General features: G+C 41.2%; 1 protein-coding gene and 1 long non-coding RNA gene across 3 annotated transcripts in view; one reads left to right on the top strand and one right to left on the bottom strand.

The window, feature by feature from the left end:
* Nucleotides 1-700: 700 nt before the first annotated feature.
* On the top strand, nucleotides 701-19,802 carry CEP55 (centrosomal protein 55). Its single transcript, XM_036072482.2, has 9 exons — nucleotides 701-898; nucleotides 3,350-3,540; nucleotides 5,569-5,844; nucleotides 6,936-7,004; nucleotides 13,252-13,402; nucleotides 14,683-14,996; nucleotides 16,312-16,383; nucleotides 17,293-17,418; nucleotides 18,704-19,802. The coding sequence occupies exons 2-9, from the start codon at nucleotides 3,358-3,360 to the stop codon at nucleotides 18,902-18,904; spliced, it is 1,392 nt and encodes a 463-aa protein (XP_035928375.2). The 5' UTR covers nucleotides 701-898; nucleotides 3,350-3,357; the 3' UTR covers nucleotides 18,905-19,802.
* LOC118523064 (uncharacterized) overlaps nucleotides 3,678-24,066 on the bottom strand; it is a 33,360-nt gene continuing 12,971 nt past the window's right edge. For both annotated transcript variants that reach the window (XR_004910910.2, XR_013449673.1), the window contains exon 3: nucleotides 3,678-4,062. This is a non-coding gene — a long non-coding RNA (uncharacterized LOC118523064). The remainder of the gene's footprint in view (nucleotides 4,063-24,066) is intronic.

Here is a 24,066-nt window from a genome sequence, read left to right as displayed (position 1 = left end):
GAGCAAACGCCTGCCTAGTCTCCTCTAGGGCTCATAATCTACGGGTTCAGTCTTGGCGTGCCTATCAATTCCCCCACCTGCTACACTCCCCAGTACTCCACCCCTGACTTTTGGCAAGAGAAAGGTTCAGCCCAGTCGGAAGACAGGCTGTCCTCCCTTAGGGAATGCAGTTCTCCCATCCTATAACGCGCAAATCTGCTACCTAGAAGGGCAAATTATACTCAAGGATACAGAACGAGTTAGTCCCAGTTCAGTTACTGGGTTTAGCTCACTGAACACAGTAATGTGCTTCAGCCCCAAAGCAGACAAACACAAATCAGCTCCTTACAGGGAAACACCGAGCCTGAGGTCTGAGTCTTCAGAAAAGCCCAGGGAAAGCCCCAGAATAGGACTAAGGACCCAGACACAAGAGTTCCGTCCTGGGTCGCGCCTGTGCCCCCGCCCCCTCAGACGCACCTCCGTCTCGCCTCGCGTCCAGGTTCTAGGCCCCGCCCCCTTGGGGGCCGCAGCCAATCGGGGAGCCGCGAACCCGCCGCACGTACCGCGCCCCCCTTCCTACCGGACGCGCCCCCGCCGGCAGTGACGTGCCCCGCCCCGCAGCCGCGGGATTCAAACTCCCGGAAGCGGCGCCCGTGCCGCAGGGTGTGCCTGGGCCGGCCCGTACGCCCGGCTTCGCCTCAGGTGCCGGCTGGTGGTGGCAAGGGCGGCCAGGGCCCGCAGCCCCGAGGCCAGATCGGACGGTGAGGGAGGCGGGATCGGCGGGCCGACAAAGTCGGCTTGGACTCAATCTCTGCCCGCCCTGATATATGTCCCTTTTCCCTGGCGCTTACTTCGTGCCTGGCACCGGGTTGGGAGCCTCACGATCGTCGGCGTGTCGATCCTTCCTTTCAGCTTTGCGGTGGGTATTATCATCCTCCTCCTTCCCTTCTTTTTGGCGCGGAGAGGCCAAGTGACTTGGCCAGGGTCTTTCGTGAGAACATCATTTTGCCCAAGCACGTTCATGTCTATTCTACAAACATCTTCATTTTAGAGGTGGGGAAAAAAAAGTGTCTCATTTTGCAGATTTTCTTTGCCTCCCTGTTTGCCCACACAGCTCCTGTGTCAGGGTTTTTGTAAGATTTTTTAAAAAGATTTATTTATTTTGAGAGAGAGAGCCTACGCACAAGAGGGCGAAGGAGAGAGACTCTTAAGCAGCCGTGCCAGCATGGAGCGGACTTGGGGCTCCGTCTCAGGACCCTGAAATCACCACCTGAGCTGAAACCACCCACTGTGCCACCCAGGCGCCCGTTTTTGTAAGATTTGCCTCCACTTGGGAACGATGTGGCCTGTAATCCATGCCTTGTGCGGGTTGTTGGATCGCAGTTTGTTTGGTCACCCCTTGTCCAGCATGTCTAAGATCACTTCAGCCAATCAGTAAATACATATTGAGCAGCCGCTGTTAGGTGCTGTGAGGGATAAAAATAATTCAAGTTTCGGCCCCTGCAACAACTGTTGAACAGATTTAAAAAGCGGATGTAGGGTGGGAGTAAACAGTTGTGTCCTATGGCATATTAGCTTATACAGAGGGAAGGCTTCCTGAAGAAGATGCAGTGGGTCAAAGTTTGAACAGTGTGAACCCTGTGAGAATCAGCCTGACTGGAATAGAAAAAACAGGGAAAGGTGGTTGGTGGGACTAAGTGGTGGGGAGCTGGAAGATCCCAGCAGGGTCTAGTCCAGAAGCTGGAAACAAAAGAGTCATTCATTGCAAGAGTTCTGTCCAGAGGCCAGGAAGAAATGCCCATCGGTTCCTTCCAGTTTTACTGACCTATATAGTTCCACCATTCTGAGTTTCAGTGATTTGGTTGAAAAGCCGTTTTCTGTCTTATCAACCCATTATACCAAGTCAATAATGTGTTAGTAACAGAACCATATAGAGAAGAACTTCCTGTGGCAGCAGGTTCTCAAGATACCATAACCTTGCATTAGCCTTAATTGATTGACTAGTTATCTTAGTCCGTCACCTTGAATAGGCGGAAATCCAGGACTAACCTTTTGCTAGATGGTCTGTTCAACTCAGTTTACACAGCTCTAGTGTTTTCAGGCTCTCTGATTTCATACAGGATGATCCTAAAAGTTACTTTTACAGAGAGGCCTAGGTCTCCTCAGTTTTTACTGGAATCACTTCTCACTACTTTTCATTTTCTATATAGTGTTAACTTTACAACTTGAGAACCTTTACAACTTAAGAATTTGTGTCTTTGTTATTTCTTGCCTCCTTTACTAGACTGGAAATTCCATTATGTAAGGGAACATTTCTCTTTCTTTTGTTTCTTTCTCTCTCTCTTTTTTTTTTTTTTTGCCCGTTTATACCCAGCATCTGTTATTCTGCCTGGTAAATTAGATTTTCCAATATTTTTTGAATGCATGAATGGTCTCATATTCCTCTAAATTTCTCAGTCACCACCATTATTTTATCTTGGGATCCATAAGGTGGAAAAATGCTTTTTAATCTCCCTAATTAAAGCTACTTTTATTATATACGCAGTATGTTTCACTACAGATTTTGCTCCTGCAGTTAATATACACTTCTTCTAAACGGTTAACTAATACTGTTAGCAGGTTCTAAGCTTCTTGTTACTTAATTTGGCCTCTTATTCTTAATTCTTGAGTATTGTGCCTCTTTTTCCTGATCTTGGATTCTCCTCACTTTTGCTTACTGTACTCTCAGCTGACTATTTACATAGATTTGAACTAGATCTATCTTCTAATACAGGACATATCATTGTGTCAGGTAATGACATTTCAGTGCCTATGTTCTCAGAATTATATATCATTTACCACTAGCTTTGTATTCCTGGGTAAAATATGTCTTTGTGATCTATTTCATTCAGCCTCCATTTAATGATTTAATCATTGATCCCTCTTTTTAAATGAAACTTTTTCATTGAAGTGTGATACACATACAGAATCCTGCACAAAACATAAGCATCCAAGTTGACGTATTTTTTAAAATTTTTATTTTAGTACCAGGATGGTTAACATATGGTGTTATATTAGTTTCAGGTGTATAATATAGTGATTCAACAATTCTGTACATTACTCAGTGTGTGTCAAGATAAGTTGACATATTTTTAAAAGGTGAATTCTCCCCATGTATCTACCACCCAGATTAAAAAATAGATATTGATACCAGCAAGCCAGAAGCCTTTCCCAGTCCCTCTCCCATATCCCACTGGTTTGGCTATATCACTTCTATTGAGAGAGAAATGTTCTTCTATTTAGCAAATAGGTTATTAGACCTTTTCAAGCCTGAGACTTGACCTTTTAAACTTAGACTAATTAAGTATAATTGTATTTTTATTTTTTACAGTTTCAGAGATGTCTTCCAGAAGTCCCAAAGGTTTAATTAAAGGTAAATGGGGATCAAAGCCTAGTAACTCCAAATCAGAAACTGCATTAGAAAAATTTAGGGGTGAAATTGAAGCCTTAAAAACATCAGTGGATGAAATCACAAGCGGAAAAGGAAAGTTGACTGATAAAGACAGACACAGGCTTTTGGAGGTGAGTGACCTTAAAAACCTTTTTAAATTGTAATAAGCTGTACTGTAGGAGATGAGAAAGTATTTTCCCAATAGTGATATAATTTAGTTTTTCTGCTCATTCACTAAATTTAAAAAATCAAAATTAATTTCAAAGTGTTCAGTAGAGTTCAGATTTTAATGTGAGTGCTTAAAAATGCATTTTATCATATATATTGGCTGCTTTCCAAGTAATCTTTGTTTTCAGATTTTTTGAGGTAAAATCATTACATATATTGGCATTTTGCATTCTATTAAACTATATTTCAGATTCTCTGATTTACAATTTGTTATGGCATAGTCAATAAAGCAGTTAGGAACTTATTAGATTTAAAAATTTAATCATTAGGGGCGCCTGGGTGGCTCAGTTGGTTAAGCGTCTGCCTTCAGCTCAGGTCATGATCCCAGGGTCCTGGGATCGAGCCCTGCATCGGGCTCCCTGCTTAGCGGGGAGCCTGCTTCTCCGTTGCCGCTCCCCCTGCTTGTGCTTTCTCTTTCTTTCTCTCTGTCAAATAAATAAATTAAATCTTTAAAAAAAAGTAATCATTAATTTAATTTAATTTATTTTGTAAAAGTTCTTTTATTGCTCATAGTTGGAAAATAAATGACCTGTATTGAATAGTATCATTGGATTCCTTTAAATTTTATTTTATAAGCACACTATAAAACTGAAAGATTTATTATTTTTTTAACAACACATATTGAGGTAAATACTTATTCAAGCATTGAGAAATGATCTATCACCAATTCTTAGACATAACGATTATTTTGCAATCTGGTGATGGAATCTAATAGTTTCCCTGAGAGACCGCTTTCCAGTTCTTTCCACTTTTGACAAGCACTGGTTGTCAAAACTTTGTCTGCTTATAATCAATTAAAATTAAATTCCTCTAACTTCTACCCATTTGTTCTAATTGTACCTATTACAGCCGCATAGAATAAGTCTATTTTTTATCCATATGACAACTTTTCAGATATTTGAGGAAATCTTGCTTTCTCTTACTTTTCTGTAGACCAACCCCATACTCTTCAGCGTTTCTAGCTTCTTATCATCCTGGTTACTTTCCCAAACGCTTTGTGATGGGTTCATATTCCTTCTGAATTAATGCACCCAATATTGTGCACAATGGCAAACATGGGTTGAAATGGCACTATTATTTCCAGTAATCTGGATGCTGTACTTTCCAAAAGCCTAAAATTATATGGGCCTTTTTTTTTTTAACTGTATCATACTACCACCTTATCTTAGGCTTGAGGCAACTAAAATCCCCTCATCATTTTCACAGGGTCATCTAACTCAGTCTCCCCATTTTATGTTTGAACAACTGCTTCTCCCTTCCACCCCCAAGCAAGTTTGTAGTTTTATGTTGTTTTTACCAGGTTAGCATGTAAAGTCATTCTGTTAACTTTTTATTGGCTCTCCAGAGGTGCTTTCTCCTTTATGTCAGCAGCAGCTTAACAAGCATGCCTTCTTTATGTTTTAAATCCTTGAAAATGTGAACACTCCTTTGAAGATCATCTTTTACATTTGATACCAAATCATTTATTAACAAAACAAGTTAATGAAGGCATTTTTATCCAGCTGTAACGTTCTGTAATTTTTAAGTTCTATTGCTTCAAGTTCATTAATGAGCATGTATCTCTTGTATGACTACTTTTAGCCTTTAAGATGATTAAAACTGGTATGATGGAAGGATGATTATCAGATACTCGTGTGAGAGCCAGCTTTTCTTTAGCTTTCTCTTACCACTCTTGACAGATTTGGTTTCTCCTTTCTGTGTCTGTCTCCCATTCATTTCAGATATCCCTTACCATATTGCATTAATGTATTGGTTTACCTCTCAATGAGGTCTCTGAGCATAGGACCTTGGCTTCATTTTCTTTTTGGCCCTGGTGTTTAGTATAATGCTGACTTGATATATAATAAACCCTTCATAAATACTTGTTGTATGTTGTTTATTTTCATGTTTGACCTAGCTTTGTTCTAAGATTTTTCTTAGTTTATATCTAGAAAATTCGAGTCCTGGAAGCTGAGAGGGAAAAGAATGCTTATCACCTCACAGAGAAAGACAAAGAAATACAGCGACTCCGAGAGCAGCTGAAAGCCAAGTACAGCAATACTGCATTGCTTGAACAGCTGGAGGAGAAAACAAAGGAAGGCGAAAGGAGGGAACAGCTGTTGAAATCCTTGTCTGAAGAGACAGATGTATTGAGAAAACAGTTGTCTGCTACAACTGCAAGACTTGCTGAACTTGAAAGCAAAGCCAGTACACTTCGCTTATCACAGGTACTCATCATTTTTTTAAACCCAGATTTTTTTCCTTTTGCTGTAACAAACAACCTCCGAATCTCATGGTCTTACACAACAGATGTTCATTTTTCCCTCATGTCACAGTCTAGTGCACGTGGGAGGCTTTGCTCTGCAGAGTCACTTAGATCCAGGTTCCTCCCTTTTAGTGGCTCCCTTGTCCTTGCGCCAGATCCTCTGTGTACAGCTGTAAGCTAGAAGGGAGTGTGTGGAGCATGAGGGGAGGGTCTGGGGGCCAGGCCTGGCATTGGCATATTTCACTTCTACCCATATTCCATTGGACAGAATTCAGTCTCATGGTCTCACTAACCTTAGCAGGGAAGGCTGGGAAATACTATCCACAGCGTGCCCAGGGGAAATGGAAGGGGAAGTTTGGTGAACTGCCTCTGTCCTAGTTTTTACCAAGAGGACTAAATCAAGAGGGAGAAAGGGCTATGAGGTGAGCATCTAGAGTACCTTTGGAGAAAAATATTTTGTGATTTGTTGCCAGTGTTCACACAAGTCTGTTTCCTTAAAGCTGTTAGAAGACCGAAATATGGCTTGTTGTGAGTTTTGTTGATTAGTCTGGATACCTAACCATCCAACCATCCAACCTCTCTTTCTTTCCTCTATGTGAAAATCAAAAAAAAAAAGAGAGAGAGAAATTATGTTTTGAGTTCTATATAATCTGTATGAACTAATACTAATTAATACTCTTAATACAAATATAATTCTAGAAAACAACTTTTATCTTTTGTTTGACAATTTAATATTTTCCAGATTTCACTTAAATGGCCCGATTGTTTTGTTTTGTCTCATTTTGGTGAAAACCACTGGGCAATTCTTATGCACTGAGGTATTCTAATGATCCAGAGAACCTCAAATTAGGTATGAAATCTCAGGGCTTCCAATCTGCTGAGGGAGTTTCCAGGAGATCTTCATTCTCCTCTGGTACCCATCACCTGGCATGATGGGTCATCAGCATCTACAAGATTTCTTTGTGAAGTATACTCTGTTATTATAGAACTAGATATAATGAGGAAACTTCTCTTGTTAAATTTATGATATTAACTAATATTGGTTTATTTTAGACAGTGGCTACAAGCTGCTTCAACTCATCAATGAGTAATATTCATGAAATGGAAATACAGCTGAAAGATGTAAGTTCATTTTCTTTTTATTTTTTTAAAGATTTTATTTATTTGAGAGAGAGTGAGAGTACGAGGAGGAACAGAGGGAGAGGGACAAGCAGACTCCACACTCAGCGTGGAGCTCGATGTGGGGCTTGATTTCATGACCCTGCGATCATTACCTGAGCCACCCAGGTGCCCCTCATTTTCCTTTTATTATGTTATGGGAAGAGAGGATTCATTCATTCATTCTTAAATTTCATGGAAATTGATAGAGTTGATGCTGTGACTTGAAAACAGTCTGTTGAGGAGATGGAGAACTGAATGGTTTGAGATCATCTCCCTAGGTTACTACCTATAAGTCTCTTTCTAGACATTCAAGAGGGCCAGTTCCTCTAGTCCTGGTCTCATTAGGTGAGAAAGCCATAGAAATCATCCAAATAGCTCAGTAACGTTCCTTCTTCACCTAAATCTAATTTGCCCAATTATTATATTATTATGGTGTAATTTATAATTTCTTCTCTTTTTGTTTATCCATGCAAGATGTACTCATTCATTTGAAATTCTTCCCTTGGAACCAGGATATGCTTTCATAGTTTGAAAAGGAAATACATTCTTTGTATACTCAGTACTTCTTTTCTATAGAATCTGTTATGAGGCTATTCTAGATATTTGGTAAGGCTATATTATTTCAAACTTATGTCTTAAATAGATTGATGTGTTTCATTGAGAATTGAATAAATTGAGGACATAGGACTATTATTCACGGTGTATTTTTTCAAGTTTTAATATCAGGTACACAAAGTATAAAATTTCTTGAGTTAATTATTAGGCCAGTAGATAGGTATTTTGATTCCAGAAATATTACTGGCAAGTCTACCCTGCTCTAAGTTGCTCTTAAGATTCCTGTTTTATTTCATCTAGCCGGTGTACCTAGAGGTCTATTTGATCTTCAAAAGAACTTAAATCCGTTGAGTGTCTGTATCGTGATGTACCGCAGTAGGCTTTTCACCTATAGGTAACTAAGATAAAGAAGAAACATAATTTTTAAAGATCTTTCAAAATGAGTTCTTTGTGTTGTATGTTACACTGACCTTTATCATTCTGTATCAGTACCTACCAGATGCACGTAGCTATGAATAATTTATCTACACACCTGCTTTCCCCCTTATTTACTCCAGCCGTGCTGGCTTTCTAGCTATTCCTTCAATACACTGCCTTTTCTTTCTGTTCCCTCTGCTGGTTCCCTGTCCCCCCAGATATCTTCATGACCCGCTTCCTTACTTCATCATATAATATTCAGTTGTCACTCTCTTGGGTGGGAGGGGTGGGGGTAGTGGGGCCGGGGCCAGAGTGTTACCTAGCCACCTTTTCTAAAATTATAGCTCCCAGACAATTCCTATTACCTTTTCCTGCTTTTGTAACTTTTCCCCTCATCACATATTACTGTTAAACTTACAATATATTTTGCTCATTTACTTTGTTACATGAGTCTTACATTGGTATATGTTTAATGAGGGAAGGATTTCTGTGTTTTTTTTTCACTGCTATATGCCCAGTGTCTAGAACATCTGAATTTTATTAGTACCTGAAAATATATGCTCTATATATAATTTTTAGGCTTCTCAGCATCCACTGCCTCAAATATCAGCTAAAGTTATTTTTAGATAATGACAATTCTTTGTATGAAGGTCACTTGGAAATGTTATCCATGTGTACCCAATCTTTTTGTTCTGTTTTATCTGCCAGGCTTACTTAAGGATCACATTGTGCTCCTCTGCTCTGCTTACTTTAGAAAGGCTTTTAGATAAGTGGAGTAAAATTTAACCCAACTCACCTTCACATGGTCTAGACTGAACAAGGCCTCCCTGACTCTCACATGCATATGAGCCTAGGGGATCTTCATCAAATGCAGATTCTGATTTCATTGGTTGGGATAGGGCCTGAGATTCTGCATTTCCAATAAGCTCCCTGCTGCTGCTGCTGCATTCACTTACATGTTTGAGGAGCAGGGGATGGTTTAGCTCTGGTTGTCTGTGAGCCCGGGAGGAGACTAGGGAGCAGGGAAAGCAACCTGTCACTCCTCTGAGCACAGGCGCTGCTGCATTATCCTGCTTTGAGAGCTTAGCAGTTCCAGTCCCCCACCCTTCCTCCAAGCTCCCACAAAGCTTCCTGGAGCACTTTGCCCACCTATTTTAAGAATCAGTATTTACTCTGCTAAAATAATCCCTAAAAACCCATGTTTACCTTTCTTAAGGCCTAGCTGTATCATTCCTTAGCTACCATTTAGGTCGGGCTGACATTTTGAAATAATTACATGGAGTTCGTACTGTAAACACTGTACAGTGTCATTAACTTGCAAACCAGATAGGCTAAGAGGCAGTTGAAATAGGCATTTCCTGCTCTTAATTTTAAAAATCTAATTTTTAAAACAGAATTTAGGGAAGATAAATAATTATTAATTTTTTATTTGGAAAAAAATCAAATTTACAGAAAAGTTATAAGAATGAAAATGGTGCATAGAGCACCCATATACTCTTTACTAAAATTCAAACATTGTTAACATTTTGCTCCATTTCACACCTCTCTTTCAGTCCCTACCCTGCCCCTCACACACACATAATATTTTTTTTTCTGAACCGTTTGAGAGTGAGTTGCATATATTACGACCCTTTAAACCCATATGCTTCAGTATATATTCCTCAGAATGAGATGTTCTCTTACATGACTACAGTACAGATAGCAACTTTATTTTTTTTTAAGACTTTATTTAATTATTTGAGAGAGAGGGGGAGAGAGAGAGCATGATTGGGGGTAGGAGCAGAGGGAGAAGCACAGGGGAGGGAGCCTGACAGGGGGCTTGATCCTGAGATCGCGACCTGAGCCGAAGGCAGACGCTTAACTGACTGAGCCACCCGGGTGCCCCCAGATAGCAACTCTAATAAATTTAACATGGACGCTATACTTCTATGTAATCTACCATCCATATTCCAGTTTCGTCAATTGACCTACATTTTTTATTCCTCCAGTATAGGCTAACATTTAACCTGTGTTACAGTTTTTGCCCAAGAAACAGAAAATGGATCCCTGTGAAGCCAGGAGGAAGAGCTTTAGTGGCATTTCATAGGACTTCACCTTTGCCCACTTCTGTTCCATACTTTTATCGATAACTTGAGTGGAAATGTTAAATGCATGCTTAACAGATGTGTAAAGGACACAAAGCTGCAAGAGATAATAATACAATGATGACTCTAAAGATGCAAAACTAATAATCAGCATTATTGATGGCCATCAAATCCATTTATTATTGATACTATTTAGAGAAGAAAGCAAATGCAGAAGTCAGTGAGAAGAGGCCTGGAGGAAAGAAATGTTGACTACTTTACTGAAGTAACATCGCCATCACCTGGCCTTTCAGAATATAGCCCCTCAAATCTTCACCCATCCCACAGTTCGGTTTTTCATACTTAAGTAATGTATGGACAGGTTCATTTAAAAGAAGAAAATTTCATTACCATCCAATGTTGACTTGAATTATTTATATTGAATTGTTTCTTAAAGATGGACAAATTTAAAATTCGATATAAAATTAGATATCTTTAGCATCTAACACATATGACTTAACGAATATTTAGATATGTGCATGCTCTTTGAGTCCTACAACACTACCTCTTTTGGCAACTGAATTTGAGTATATAATACAGAGCAGATGTACATTATCTCCACTTTACAAATGAATGCTTAAGCTCTGCGAGGAGAACTCATGTTATAACTGCCTGACGGGTGCAGAGAGAAAAGTGTGTGGCCAAGTGACTGGAGGGCCCTGGACTGAGTCTTTGATTCCAGAGGCTGCCTCTGTCTCTCTAATCCATTTCTTAGTTCTACAGAAAACAGACACGGAAAATTCTTTAAGCCCCATGCCTAGATGCTCATGAGTTTGTACGATGCTCATGGAAAGAGCCTACCAAAGGTTAGAGGAACTCTCTAGACTTAAGAGCTTTTGTATAGACAGATCTTTTCAGATTTGAAGCTCAGCCGTTTAGATCTTTAACGGATAGAAATTCTTACCCTGAAAGAAGATGCCTTGATATAGAACCGAAAATGTCTAGTATGTTCCTTACCACTTTTCCCATCTCACCCCTACGATGAGATGCCAGCCTGTGGGGAGGGGAGCCTCTCCTTTTTCAGTATATTTACAACAAATGCAGGGTGATTCAAAAAGAATTGAGCACTTTTGAAAATATATTCCAGTATGTATGTTTTACTTCAGTCCGCTTTGACCAGGCAACTTTTTGTCAAGAACTTTATGTTTGTACCATCCTTTTTTTTTTGGCCACCCCCGAATGATACGAAATTATACGTCCTGGCTGCCCCTTCAACCATTGATGATAATAGATTCCAACAGGTCTGGGATGAATTATGACACAAGGGTACATATTATGCACTTGTGAAAATCATAGAAATAGCTATGATAGTTCTGTTACAAAGGGGTTTGAAATTCATTTTCATATATTCCTTAGTTCATGAGTGATAGCTTTTTGAGAGTGTTTGATTCTTTTTGAATCATTCTAAATGGATTGTTCTACTGTGTATAAGGAACTTCTAGATTCTTTCATGCCGTTTCCTCCCTTCCCAAATACTCTCAAACTTCAGTTTGGGGCTAAAGACCTGCGTGGGTGCTTGCTGATTCTGGCAACCATGCTTTCTCCACTCTGTGTCGTCACCATCGTTCACGTTTATCAAGCAGCTACTTGCTATGGAAACATCGAACACATGAATGGAACCATACAAAATCTAAACAAGCCTGGGCCCAGCTGTCCAGGGGCTTGTGATCTAGTTCATATAAGAACTATCATCAGGACGCAATCAAGGTCATGAGTGTAAGATGCCAAATAGATTGAATGGACATTAAAATCTCTGTTGGCTTACAAAGGAGAGGGAGCTTCGTGAGGGCACTTAGGGTGAGGAGGCTTGAAAGACAAGCTTGGATGCATTGGAACTTGATGAAGAGGTGGGATTTAAGTGGGCAGATGATATAGGGAGGAGTTGCAGGGCATTCTGGGCACAGAGGGTGTGTATAGTTGTGTGGACAGCAAGGTGGCAGTGGAGGCCAGAAATGGCCAGGCTGTCACCTGAAGAGATGGGAAGGGACAGACTGCGGACCATTTGAATGTTAGCCTAAGGGAACATAGCTTCAGTTTTAGCAAGTGCTGTCATGAAGCTTTCAAAAATTCTGTTACTAATATAATTAAAGCGATGTAGCACTTTGGGGGAACAAGGGAGAGGTTGAACTGAACTTATTAAGAGTAGTTATTTTTCCCTCCAAAATAGAGTGGTCATTGTATTAATTAACTGGAAGCTTTTGGTGATAGCCTGTGTCTCCCCTTACTCTCATAATGGGGAAATCTCCTTCCAAACAGGATTTACCGAGATCCAGCAGTGAATCATTGCTCAACTAGGCATTCCCGTGGAGGCAGACAGGTCATAGCATGGGTGCCGGGGCCAAGGACTCAAATGAGTCCTGTGAGCTCAAATGAGCTCCCCTACAAATGAGCTTGGCTATCATGAAGGGGTGTTCATGTCACTATGTGGGCCTCCTTCTAGGATGCTTCGTCCATAACCTTTTACACGTGTGACATCAGGTTTAGATGTACATGGCCTCTCTACACAAATGGTCATTGAGACTTACTTCCCCAGCCTATCAAGAACAAAGAACAAGAAAGGGACAGTCCCATCCCCTTAGACTGAACTTCCAGGTTAGAAAGGAGAGAAGAGTTATAATCTCATTGCCAAGGTGATGCTGTATAAGAATTTCTAGGCTTTTCTCCCCAGCACCACCAGACAGTTGTCTTTTTTGCTAGCTTTTAACCTGAATCTGTGCCCCACTTTCAGTAACAAACTAAGGTAGGGGGCGGGGGGGAAGGTAGTATGCGATTGCTGGAGATACTGTCTGCGTGGGGAGCTCCTGAGCAGAGTTGTGTGTAGGGTGGAAATCTCTGTTTGGAGCAGTGCACGTCCAGCTCTGCCACAGAGGCATTCTAGTTTACAGAGTATGACATGGACAGACGCAAACCATGGTGTTAGGTGCTCTGAAGGAGCCTGAAGTCAGAAAGGATCTCCGGGTGAGTTGTGAGCCATGCAGTGGTGGTTTACAGTTCTATATGACCCACGAGAATTTCTTTGTACTGGGAAAGGCTACATCACTGGAGCTCCCTTATCCATTTTAAGATTTTAGTTTTTTATTTTATTAATGATTTGCTTTCATTTTCGTTTTAAGGCTCTGGAGAAAAATCAGCAGTGGCTTGTGTATGATCAGCAGCGGGAGGCCTATGTAAAAGGACTTTTAGCCAAGATCTTCGAGTTGGAACAGAAATCAGAAACAGCTGCTCATTCACTCCCACAGCAGACAAAAAAGGCTGAATCAGAAGGTACTGGTATGAAAATGTTCTTTTGGGCTAGGCCTGCCTGACATTTTCCAAAAGGAGAGAGTGATCAAATTTAGATTTTTATAAATGTGTTAGAAAGTGAATTAAGCAAGTCCTATAACTGAAGTAAGAAAGACCATGTTAGCAAGTCTGTCTTCTCATTGTTTTCTGAAAAAAGCGGATAGAGGCACAGGGTAACGGATCTCTGGCAGTTCTGAAGGCACATTAAATTTTCTCCTTCGTGCATGTCCTTCCCCACCTTCAAAGATCTTCTCTAACTTCCTTGCTCTTAGAGCTGGCCTTGTCACTGATTATCTTTTTACCCTGTTTCCTTTCACGCATTCATATCACTCCCAGGAGAAAGAATACATCTTATAGATGATTCTTCAGTCTTTTGAATCTCCCACAGAATTGAAATGAAGGCTCCTAGAGAAGATGCAATCTTTTTGCTAAATGCTTTGCAGCTTCCCTGGCACTGAGTTTCACAAGAACCCTAAGAGGTAGGGCAAGAGGAGTCATTATTCTCCTTTTACAGATGGGGAAATAGGTTCAGCAGTTCTAGGTGATGAGCTAAGAAAAGAAGAGAACCCCCATGCAAAGCACTTTTTAAAAGACTGACAGCCCTAACAGGACTGAAGCTTTTAATTTTGAGAAAGGCAGGCAAGGCTCATAATCTTGGAGCTTCACGTTTGAATATTTAAAATGAAGCTAATGCTAAAAAAGAAAATATAAAAAGAATTGGGGACAACATTCCTTTACTGTAATGCCTTTATAAGAATATTACACATTAAAGTAAGATTTTAGTGGTGGGCTAAGTCTAATTTCTTTCTTTGGCAATAGTGTTCTTTCTGTGTGTGTATGTGTTTTATCAAAGTAATACAAGCTCTTGTTAAAGTAATTTAATAGTATAAAAGGTCCTGCCCCTCCTTTCCCAACCTCTCTTTCCCCCTCCCATCAGGGCAGCTGCTTTTAACATTTTTTTTTTAATTTTGGTTATTATATATATAAATAATGAGCTTATGTCTCCATTTTTGATTTATCTTCTTTAGACATTAGTTACCTTCCCTTCCCATTGAATAGCTATATTACTGTTTCCAGTTCTTCTATTTATTAGTTTAACTTCAAATAATGTACCTGAACTCCTTTTTCTTGTTCCATCAAATATCAGCTCTATCTCTTGACTCTTCATTTTGTAAGATCTTATTTATAGAAATGTGTTTAGTTTTAGCTTCTCAGGAATATTATTATATAAAGTGTGTTGTGCCCTGATGTGTTTGTCATAGGTTATCTTCAAGAAGAAAAGCAAAAATATTACAACCATCTTTTGGCGAATGCAAAAAAAGATCTTGAGGTTGAACGACAGACCATAACTCAGTTGAGTTTTGAACTTAGTGAATTTCGAAGAAAATATGAAGAAACCCAAAAAGAAGTTCAAGATTTAAATCAACTGTTGTGTTCCCAAAGAAAGGCAGATGTACAACATCTGGAAGATGATAGGCATAAAACAGAGAAAATACAAAGGCTCAAGGAAGAGAATGATATTGCTAGGGAAAAACTTGAAGAAGAGAAGAAGAGATCTGAAGAGCTCTTATCTCAGGTGAGCCTAACCAGTAAGACTTTCCATGATTCCGAATTCGAAATTGTCATGGTACTTAGCAGTGTCAGGGGCTATTTTAACTACTAGGGAACCAGCAAGGAACAAAACCAGTTCCTGCCCTGCCATGGGATTCTTCTTTAGAATGGAAACAGACCATAAGCAAGTACCTAAATAACCAAGTAAATTCAAGAAAATAAAGCAGGGCAACACGACACGGAGAAATTGGGGGCCAGGGACGGTACTTGGACAAAGGCCTTTTGGCAAGAAGGAACCAGTGAGGTGAGCGACTGGGAATTCCCTCCCGTGGAGAAGCTCATGTACATGCAGGCTTTCCGTGAGAAGGAGGCAGGTGTGTGTGAGAAGCCAGAAGGTATGACACAAAGAGGGGAATCAGTGCTGGCTCCCAGGCTGGCACCTTGATCATGATGATAGTGTGCTCATGTGAATTCACGCAGTACCTTCCGTGCTCTCATTATACTCACCACCTTCTGCAGGCTGTCTGTGTCAGTGACGGTGGAGTTACTAAGTTAGGATGCTTAGAATTGCATACTACCTCAGCAGAAACCGTTAATTTAAATCTTTCTGGGCAGCATGGAATATTGGAAAAAACATTATTTGGGATCCATACCTGGTGTGTAGTTCAGGATGTGTGGCCTTAGGAAAATCAGCTACCTTCTCTGACTTGCAGGTCACTGATGTGTCAAATTAGTAACCATGATCTTTTTGCTTCCTGGGGCTTTTGTGAAGGTCATCTGGGAGAATGTGAAAGTGCTTTGTAAAGTCAAGGGCTGGGTAGATGTCAGTCATTGCTACTATTAAAATAGGAAGTAATTTTTAAACATCATCCAAAAGTTGAGAGAGGGATTAAAAAACAGTCTATAACATTTGCCTTCTTAGTCTTTACCACCCTGGCTTCTGCCTATAAGCGCGAACAGTGATATTTACAAAAGATGAAGCAGAAATGGTCGGGAGTTTTATTCCACCTCTGCGGGCAAGGACGGCAAGGCACTGCCAGCTTTGTTATCCTACTCAGAAATATTAGTGGATGTCAGAACTCCCAGGGAACTGGGTATGTGCATTGCAGAGTTGGGTGCTGTTCATCGAAGTGCAGTCTGTGCCCCAGGGAACTCTCAGCCAGGGTGGGACTGCCCAGCGGCTTGAATAGATAGCCATTAAACAAGCTGCTGCAGTGACTCAGCCCAGTGAGCAGGTGTGGTCCCGGATAGGGATGTGAGATTTGTGAGCCTCTCCTGCGTCCCAGCTCACGCAATAAAAGATCGGATATGACAGTGTTGGCTCTGTTTACATCTGACAGGTCCAGTTTCTTTACACGTCTCTGCTAAAGCATCAAGAGGAACAAACAAGGGTAGCTCTGCTGGAACAACAGGTACTTATTGCGGTTGCTGCTATATTCAACTGAACTTGTTAGGAAATGGAATGTTTCCTCATGTTTACACTATTCTGTGAAGAACCATTTGAAAATCATGAAATTTTTTTTTTTTTTTAGAGTGTAACCAATTGAGCCAGGGGATCGGGGGTAGGGGCAAAGGGAGAGGGAGAGAGAGAATCTTAAGCAGGCTCCATGCCCATGAGCCATGTGGGGCTGAATCTCACAAACCTGAGATCATGACCTGAGCCAAAGTCAAGAGTTGGACGTTTAACCAACTGAGCCAGCCAGGTGCCCCTGAAAGATGTTTTTTAACAAACTTTAACAAAAACAAAAAATTAAGTGACTGTCTGTCTGATAGTCATATATTCCTGTCTTTAAGCTAAGCCAGATTCTCTGAGCTGGGATGGCAATTGTTTTGATAGGGTGTTGTTGGCCTTAGCAAATTTTATTCTTCCCCGCATGGCTTCTGTAGTCCCTACTCTAGCCTAGCAGGATCTCCCCCAGAGGGCTACCTTATAACTTCAAGTAGAACTCAGAGAGAATCCATTTATTCTCAGAATAGAAACCAGAGGTTTTCGGTGTATTCCAAACCAGGGAACAGCCGTCTCTTTCCCTTCTTCCCCTTCCCCACAAAGAGGGAGATGGGGAGGAGAAATTCCAACCAGCAACTTCTTAAGCGCCTCCTCACTCACCTATACTTCAAGCATTGGCTTTGCTCCTCTGACAAACCAAAGCCTCAACTGTAGCTTCTTCATTTATCAACATCTCATTGTACTCAGATGAATTCTGGCTGTGAAGGCACAAATGCTTGCCTCTTGTGCTAATAAAAACGTTCAAGCATCTAGTCAAGAGAACGGGACAGGATATATTAACCCGTAATTGTCTTGTCCTGGGCATTTGTTCCAGATGCATGCATGTACATTAGACTTTGAAAATGAAAAACTTGACCGTCAAAATATGCGGCACCAACTGCATGTAATTCTTAAGGAGCTCCGAAAAGCAAGAAATCAAATAACACAATTGGAATCCTTGGTGAGTCTGGAATGGTTAAACTAAAACTTATTTTCTCCTTTCTCTTGCTGCCATTTTCCCATTGATTTATCAAACCAGTTCCCAAACTAGGAGGAAACAGCTTAAGAATGGCTGTTTCTCAAATCAGGCAGAACCCCTGCTTCATCTGAAGCAGCTGCCTTTTGAGCATCAGTTCAGAGCACTGGAAAGAGGGACATTATGTGCCTCTGCATCATGCCAGCCTTAGTGGTACCTGGATCGTCTCTCCCCGCCCCAGCATGGGGATTCTAGAGGCACGACACAGGGCTTGCCCTGGGGCGGCAGGGGGGGGAGGGAGTGCAGTTGTAAATCCTGAACTGAAGCTATGTTTTTCTATTTAAAAAGAAAGAAAGAAATGCCATTTTTAGTCATAATGGATTGTTCCTGTTAAGACACTGTTTTAGGCATATTGAGCTAAACACATTTTATGGGTTACCTTGAACACATAATCTTTTAAAACATAAACCTTTTAAATACGATTTTTTCTATGAGGATTTTTGACTTACTACTTTCATCTTACTAATAAGCCTTTGGGCCAAACCTCCTGGGATCCGTGTGTGTGTGTGTGTGTGTGTGTGTGTGTGTGTGTGTGTGTCGCATTAGCACATATCTTATACATGATCCTAGTACTGCAGAATATTTGCAGATGGTGAAATGTTACAAATAGAATTCCTGTTTTGAAAGAGAAAAAAAAACAATTGTTAAAAAAGTCATTTGTAGCTTCTTTATGAATAAAAGACAAAATATATTTTGACTCTGTTCTTTAGTACGTCATTGATTTTGACCATTTATAATATTTTGAAATTGAAATTTTCATTTCTGTTACTCTTTTTCAAAGTATAGGAAACTAGAGGGTATACAAAAGAATCCATAATTTTTCTGTACTTTTCTTTGTGTCCCTGCTGTCTATCATCTTTAGAGTATGCTCTAAAATATTTATTTTTAAGCTTTATCGACATATTCTAAGTTCCTCAGGAAAAAAAAAATGAAAAAGGAAAGTCATTAAGATATTATACAATATTTTCATCATTTCTGTGTGTAACCTGTTTGATCTGCTAAAAATTTTTGCTACTCTTAATTCTATGTTATTTTTTTTTATTGCTGAACTTGCCCCTTTTTTACAAAACTAACAAATTTTGTCAGCCTTGTACATAGGTCTACCTTTACGTTTGGCTCTAAGTATTTTAATAAAATCTATCCATGTAGACACCCAATCCTATTACTTCTTGGGTAATTTATAACCACCTCCTACACATTCATTTTTCAGAAGCAGCTTCGTGAGCTTGCCTTCACAGAGCCACTAGTCACTTTCCAAGGAGAGTCTGAAAACAGAGTAAAAGTTGCATCACCAAAAAGTCCCACTGCTGCACTAAATGAAAGCCTGGTGGAGTGTCCCAAGTGCAATATACAGTATCCAGCCACCGAACACCGGGATCTCCTCGTCCACGTTGAATACTGTTCCAAATAGCAATATAATTATTCTTTGTTTTTGTGTCAAAGGGTTCAGTACTGTATCTTATGTCAGCTTGTGGACATTTTGAATTACTTATTTCACCTCTTCTATAAGAAACTGCCTCTCTCCCTTTGAGACTCTGGCATAGGAGTGAATCATTGTATTTTGGGGGCTGCTTTGCATTTTCCTTGGCAGCAGCGATACCTCCCTGAGATGGTTCATCTTCAGGCTTCGGTGATCGAATGTGTGAGCTGAGACAACTGACATTTTGCACTGTTAAAATACTTGATGAGGAAAAGATAGTTCAGGTGATTGCTCGTGGGTTAAATCTGTTGTACCAGCAAGCAAATATTTTATGTTTTGTAGATTTTTAAAAATCAAAGTTAACTAACTAAGGATCTTACTGTGTTGGCTTTCGTTATCCAAGCTTTGTAAACCTACAATTCCGATTTTCATGGCCATTGTTATAAGGTGGTAATACTTTCTATATTTTTCCCTTTCTTTTATAGGGCGGTTTTTAGAAAAGTTGGAAGTTTTCTTGATCTTTTTTGCTGCTTACTGTTGAAACCGAGCTGTGTTCTAAGCACGAAGCAGATTCTGCTTAAGGAATACTCAGTGGCCACACAATGTTCTCTTTCATACTAACCGGCTATAACTTTAACTTGAGTTTCATTAGCACATGTTGGTCAGTTAAAGATGTTAAAATGAATTTTAGCAAAACCATCTAGCCCTCTCATTTGATTAGCAGGTATTTTATTTATTTATTTTTGGCACTCTTAAAGTTGGGCAGTGTAATGAGCAGATATTTGCTTATCTGAATATATATTTTTATACATGTGTGTATAAACCTCCAATTTTTTTATTTCTTCAGGTTTTCTAAAATGCTGAACACTGGGCTACTGTTAGTAATATAAAGGAGAAAAGAATAAAATTATTTAATAAGTTTTAATATGTCTAGTGTATGTCTGCGTAGATAGGTATTCTCAGATTTCTATCCTGAGAGTTGTGCCCATGTCAGGACTCACTTACAGTGTAAAATGATAAGGTAAAGAGCCATTGGAAGCAAAAAGTACATGAGGCTCAGAAAGGTTAAGCAAAATCCCCACAATCATTTAAAAAAGAAACATACACATTCTTGGGTTTCAAACTCCTAAGTCAGCTCCAAGGCCAGTCTTCTCTCTACCCTGCCAGAAAACCCTTGTGAATTCTCCAAACTCATATACTTAGGTGATATTATAACCGGAGTAGTGGAATGTTCCTTAAGTCAGAGAGGACAACAACAGAACACACCAATTGATCCCTTCCGTCCCTCTGGTCTGCGAAGTTCTGCCTCATCAAGCCGCTCCTCCACCTGGATCCTTCCATGCATCCCTGCTATGCTAGTTCTCCAACATCTCTAATCTCATTCTCCAAATACTTGTTAAATGCCAACTACGTGCAAGTCCCTGGGCTAGGTATGAGTGACACAGTGATAATGAAATGCAGCCCCATCTTCATCCTCTAGTAGAGAAGGCCAATATCTAACAGATAAGTATAACACATTTTAGGAGGTGCTATAATCAAGGTATATGGAGGGTACAGAAAGTGCCTTATTCTAATGAAGACTAAAGGTCTTACTCTCGAAAGATACAAACCTTGTCCTAAGATAAAAGTAGGAAATAGAGTAAAACAAGACTAAGAAGTAAAATGGAGCTACTCCTAAGGGTAGCCCCCCAAGGCAGGCCATGGAGTGCTTCTGAGAGGTGAGCCTGGTGCTGAGCACAGGGAAACAGTCCTGCACTCCGTTCACATGGTTCACACATACGGCTCACCTTCAAGGGAAACACCACTACAGCCATCCTGGGGCTGAGGCTGTGAAGAGATTTCTCCGTGTGCCTTCACGGAGAAGAAACCATAGAAAGGAGAGGTCCAGAGCCTCAGCATAGCCTTACCGTGAGCACAGCAGTCGGGTCCACTCTGCTGGTTTCTCACCGCGTTCTTCCACGGGGGGGAATAATGTCCCGTCCAGAGGCGAGTCCAGAATCCGCGAGGGCAGGCAATGTCATACTCTCGCAATACGTAGCTTGCTGCTGCCCTTGCTTATCCCAGAGCAAATTTTAGAGTCAGGGGAGCCAACTCAAAGGCTCCCTCGGACCAGAGCTGGCTGGCGGGAGGCCGCCGGCCAGCTGGACACCATGGAGGCTGGAAAATGGTGCCTTTACCTAAAGGAGGTGCAGCGGCTCGGCCCCAGCCGGGGTCCTATGCCTGCGAGTCACGTGCAGCCGATCTGTCAGATTTTCCAAGAGAAATCTTGAATATTTAAATGTGAAATCCTCCAATTTTTAAATGTTGGAAAATTAAAAACAATACTGCGTGGGCCACGCTTCCCAGCTGTAACCTTTGTTAGAGCATCTGAATGGGGCAACAGCTGCGGAGGCCAGCTCAGCCTGAGGCCAGCAGTGAGCTAAGGCAGGCTCTCGGTCCTGCCTGCTTTCTTGGGACTGAGGTCCCCCTGAGTCCAGCTCAATCACACAGGCACTGTCCGAGGGACACAGTGAATGTGGCCCTCCCTGACCCGTCCCTTCCACCTGCCATCTGGCTTTCTTTTTGTGGCTACACTTCCCAAACAGAACCGGCTGGCTGCCAGCATGTCATTGCTACCCTCTGCTTCCCAAACCTGACAACGGAGGGAATCTGCGGGCTGGAAGGGAACTATGAGATCATCTACTTGAGCAGTTTCTGGTCCAGGAAATCACCTCCACCCTTGGAGCATGTTGAAAATGTTGATTTCTTGGCGTCCCCTAAATCTCCTAAATCAGAATGTCTAGGGGTGGGGAGCATGGGATGTGCATTATCAACAAGCTCTGCAGGGCAATCTGGTGTTTCACTCAAGGCTGAGAACTGCTCATCTAGTCAAACCTTGACTTTCTGATGAAACAGAGTCCCAGAGAGGGGGGGTGACTTAGTGGGTTGGCAAGAAATGGAGACCCAGGCTTTCAAAGGCAGTGGTCGTGAGAGCCCCTACCACTTTGGCTCGTGTGCCATGATTCCAGAGAAATTACCCTTGCCAAGATCCTCAATGCTCCATCTTCCTAAGGCAAATCCAGTGGTTTGTTGGCCTGGGTGTCTTTATTTCTCCTTATCCTCTGTGCTGTGCTCTCTGCCTTGAATCTAATGATACACTGGCTTTGGACAGTTAAGTGGGAAATACTAGCAAGACATGCAAGTGGACCACAGTGGTGGCATCCAAACAAAGGTGGAAGGCCAGGAATTTGCATAAAATCAGAAGAGATGAAGAAAGGATCAAAGAAGACAGCCCTGGAGAGCATCCTGTGGTCCAGAAGTAGGCAGGAGCGCTCAGAGAGAATCTAATTAACGTTGCATCTTCCAGACCAAGCAACCAGTGGAAGAACAGCATGCCCCCTAGAGAATGAGTTAGCATCTGACAATAACCTTCACCTTCTTGCCTACCAGACTCAGTGTATTGATTTAACCCCAGGATTGGCACACCTTCCACTACAATGATTTAACAGGTATTTACAGGTAAGTCTCCTGAAGAAATCTTCCTCATTTCAGAGGACGTACCAGGCACTGACCTCCTAATTTGATTCAGGAAACATTTAGCCCGTCTGCAACGGGTGAGGTGCCGTGCAAGACACTAGAGGTAGAGAGAAGAGTATGGTAGGGCCCACGGTTAGCAGAGCCAAGGTGATCGACGCAGATCAGTGACAGCACAGTAAGGTCAGTCACTGCACCACTGAGCGAGGAGAGGCTTTCTGAAGGAGGTGATGACTGAGCTAGGTTTAAGAAAACAAATGAGATTCAAGTTTTAATGGTGTTTGTTCCCTGACTGATGTCAAAAGTGAATCATTAAGCAGAACTTAAAGCAGAACTTAAACAGTTCTCTTAAACGGCCTGTGTTATATGGGTCACTTTCTGATGACAAAGGGTGCGGGTGTAGAGGAAGGGCAGGAGCGTGGATCCAGATCCTGACACAGTGAAAGGCGTTCCTTCGTATCCTCCTAACTAGCTTGTAGCCGCAAAGATACAGAGAGCAGACTGTTTTGAATGCTAAAATACCAAAGGAGATATAATAAATAGAGGTTTATTTTATTTATTTTGAAGATTTTATTTATTTATTTATCAGAGAGAGAGAGAGAGCACAAGCAGGGGGAGTGGCAGGCAGAGGAGAAACAGGCTCCCCGCTGAGCAAAGAGCCCGATGCGGGACTCGATCCCAGGACCCCAGGATCACGACCCGAGCTGAAGGCAGATGCTTAACCGACTGAGCCACCTGGGTGTCCCTAAATGGAGGTTTTAATGAAGGAGAAGAAAAAGGCTTAGAAAAATGTCAGCTTTGCTGGTTTGATTCACAGCTACTGCAGACAGCAGCCATGCCACCTTGCATAGACTATGAAGGTGTGCGTTTCACTTGATTTTTATAAGGTGGAAGTAAGCGGAGGGGGAGCTGATACTGGAGAATGAAGAAAAGCTTCCAGAGTATATTATTTTCAATATAAATTTAACAATCGCTCACATTCGCACATATGCGATAGTAAAAATACCCTTCTCTTGAAAGAGTGAATTTTATGGAAATGATTCTGTTTACTGGAGATCAGAAATGAAGCATCTCAAAATTTAAATTTTATTTTGTTTTACTTCCTTGGCAATGTCAAGGAAGTGTGTTACTCTGGAAAGAGCCCTGAAATGGGAACTACCAGACCTGGATGAAAATCTGGCTCTGACTTGGAGCAAGTCCTTAAGCCCCCTCAGCCTGAGCTTCCTGCACGCTTCGTTAGGAATCTCAGCGCCTGCCCCAGCTCTCTTCCTAGGATGTCATCGAAACCAAAGGCCAATTTATTTTGAAATCCTGTGTATTAAGCGTATTTAGTGTCCCAAGCAATATGTTAAAAACTTCATATGCGTCCTGTCATTTTGTCCTCACGGTAACACTATATATGTGGGAGTTTCTATAATCACTTCATTATATAGATGGGGAAGCTATGGTTTAGGGAGCTTAAGTCACTTGTCCAAGGTCACACAGCAATGAGAGTGGCAGGGCCAGTACTTGAACCCTATAATAGGGTTCTTACCCCCCTACATAATGCTGCCACTCCTCTATCATCATAAAGCCAGAAAATGTATGTGAAAGCACATCACAGATGGAAAAATACTGTCCAGGATTATTTTTCTTTTTCA

This window comes from Halichoerus grypus, chromosome 7 (assembly GCF_964656455.1).
Source record: "Halichoerus grypus chromosome 7, mHalGry1.hap1.1, whole genome shotgun sequence".
NCBI lineage: Eukaryota > Metazoa > Chordata > Mammalia > Carnivora > Phocidae > Halichoerus > Halichoerus grypus.
The sequence above is the reverse complement of the archived record's forward strand: the minus strand, read 5'-3'. Positions and strand labels throughout refer to the sequence as shown.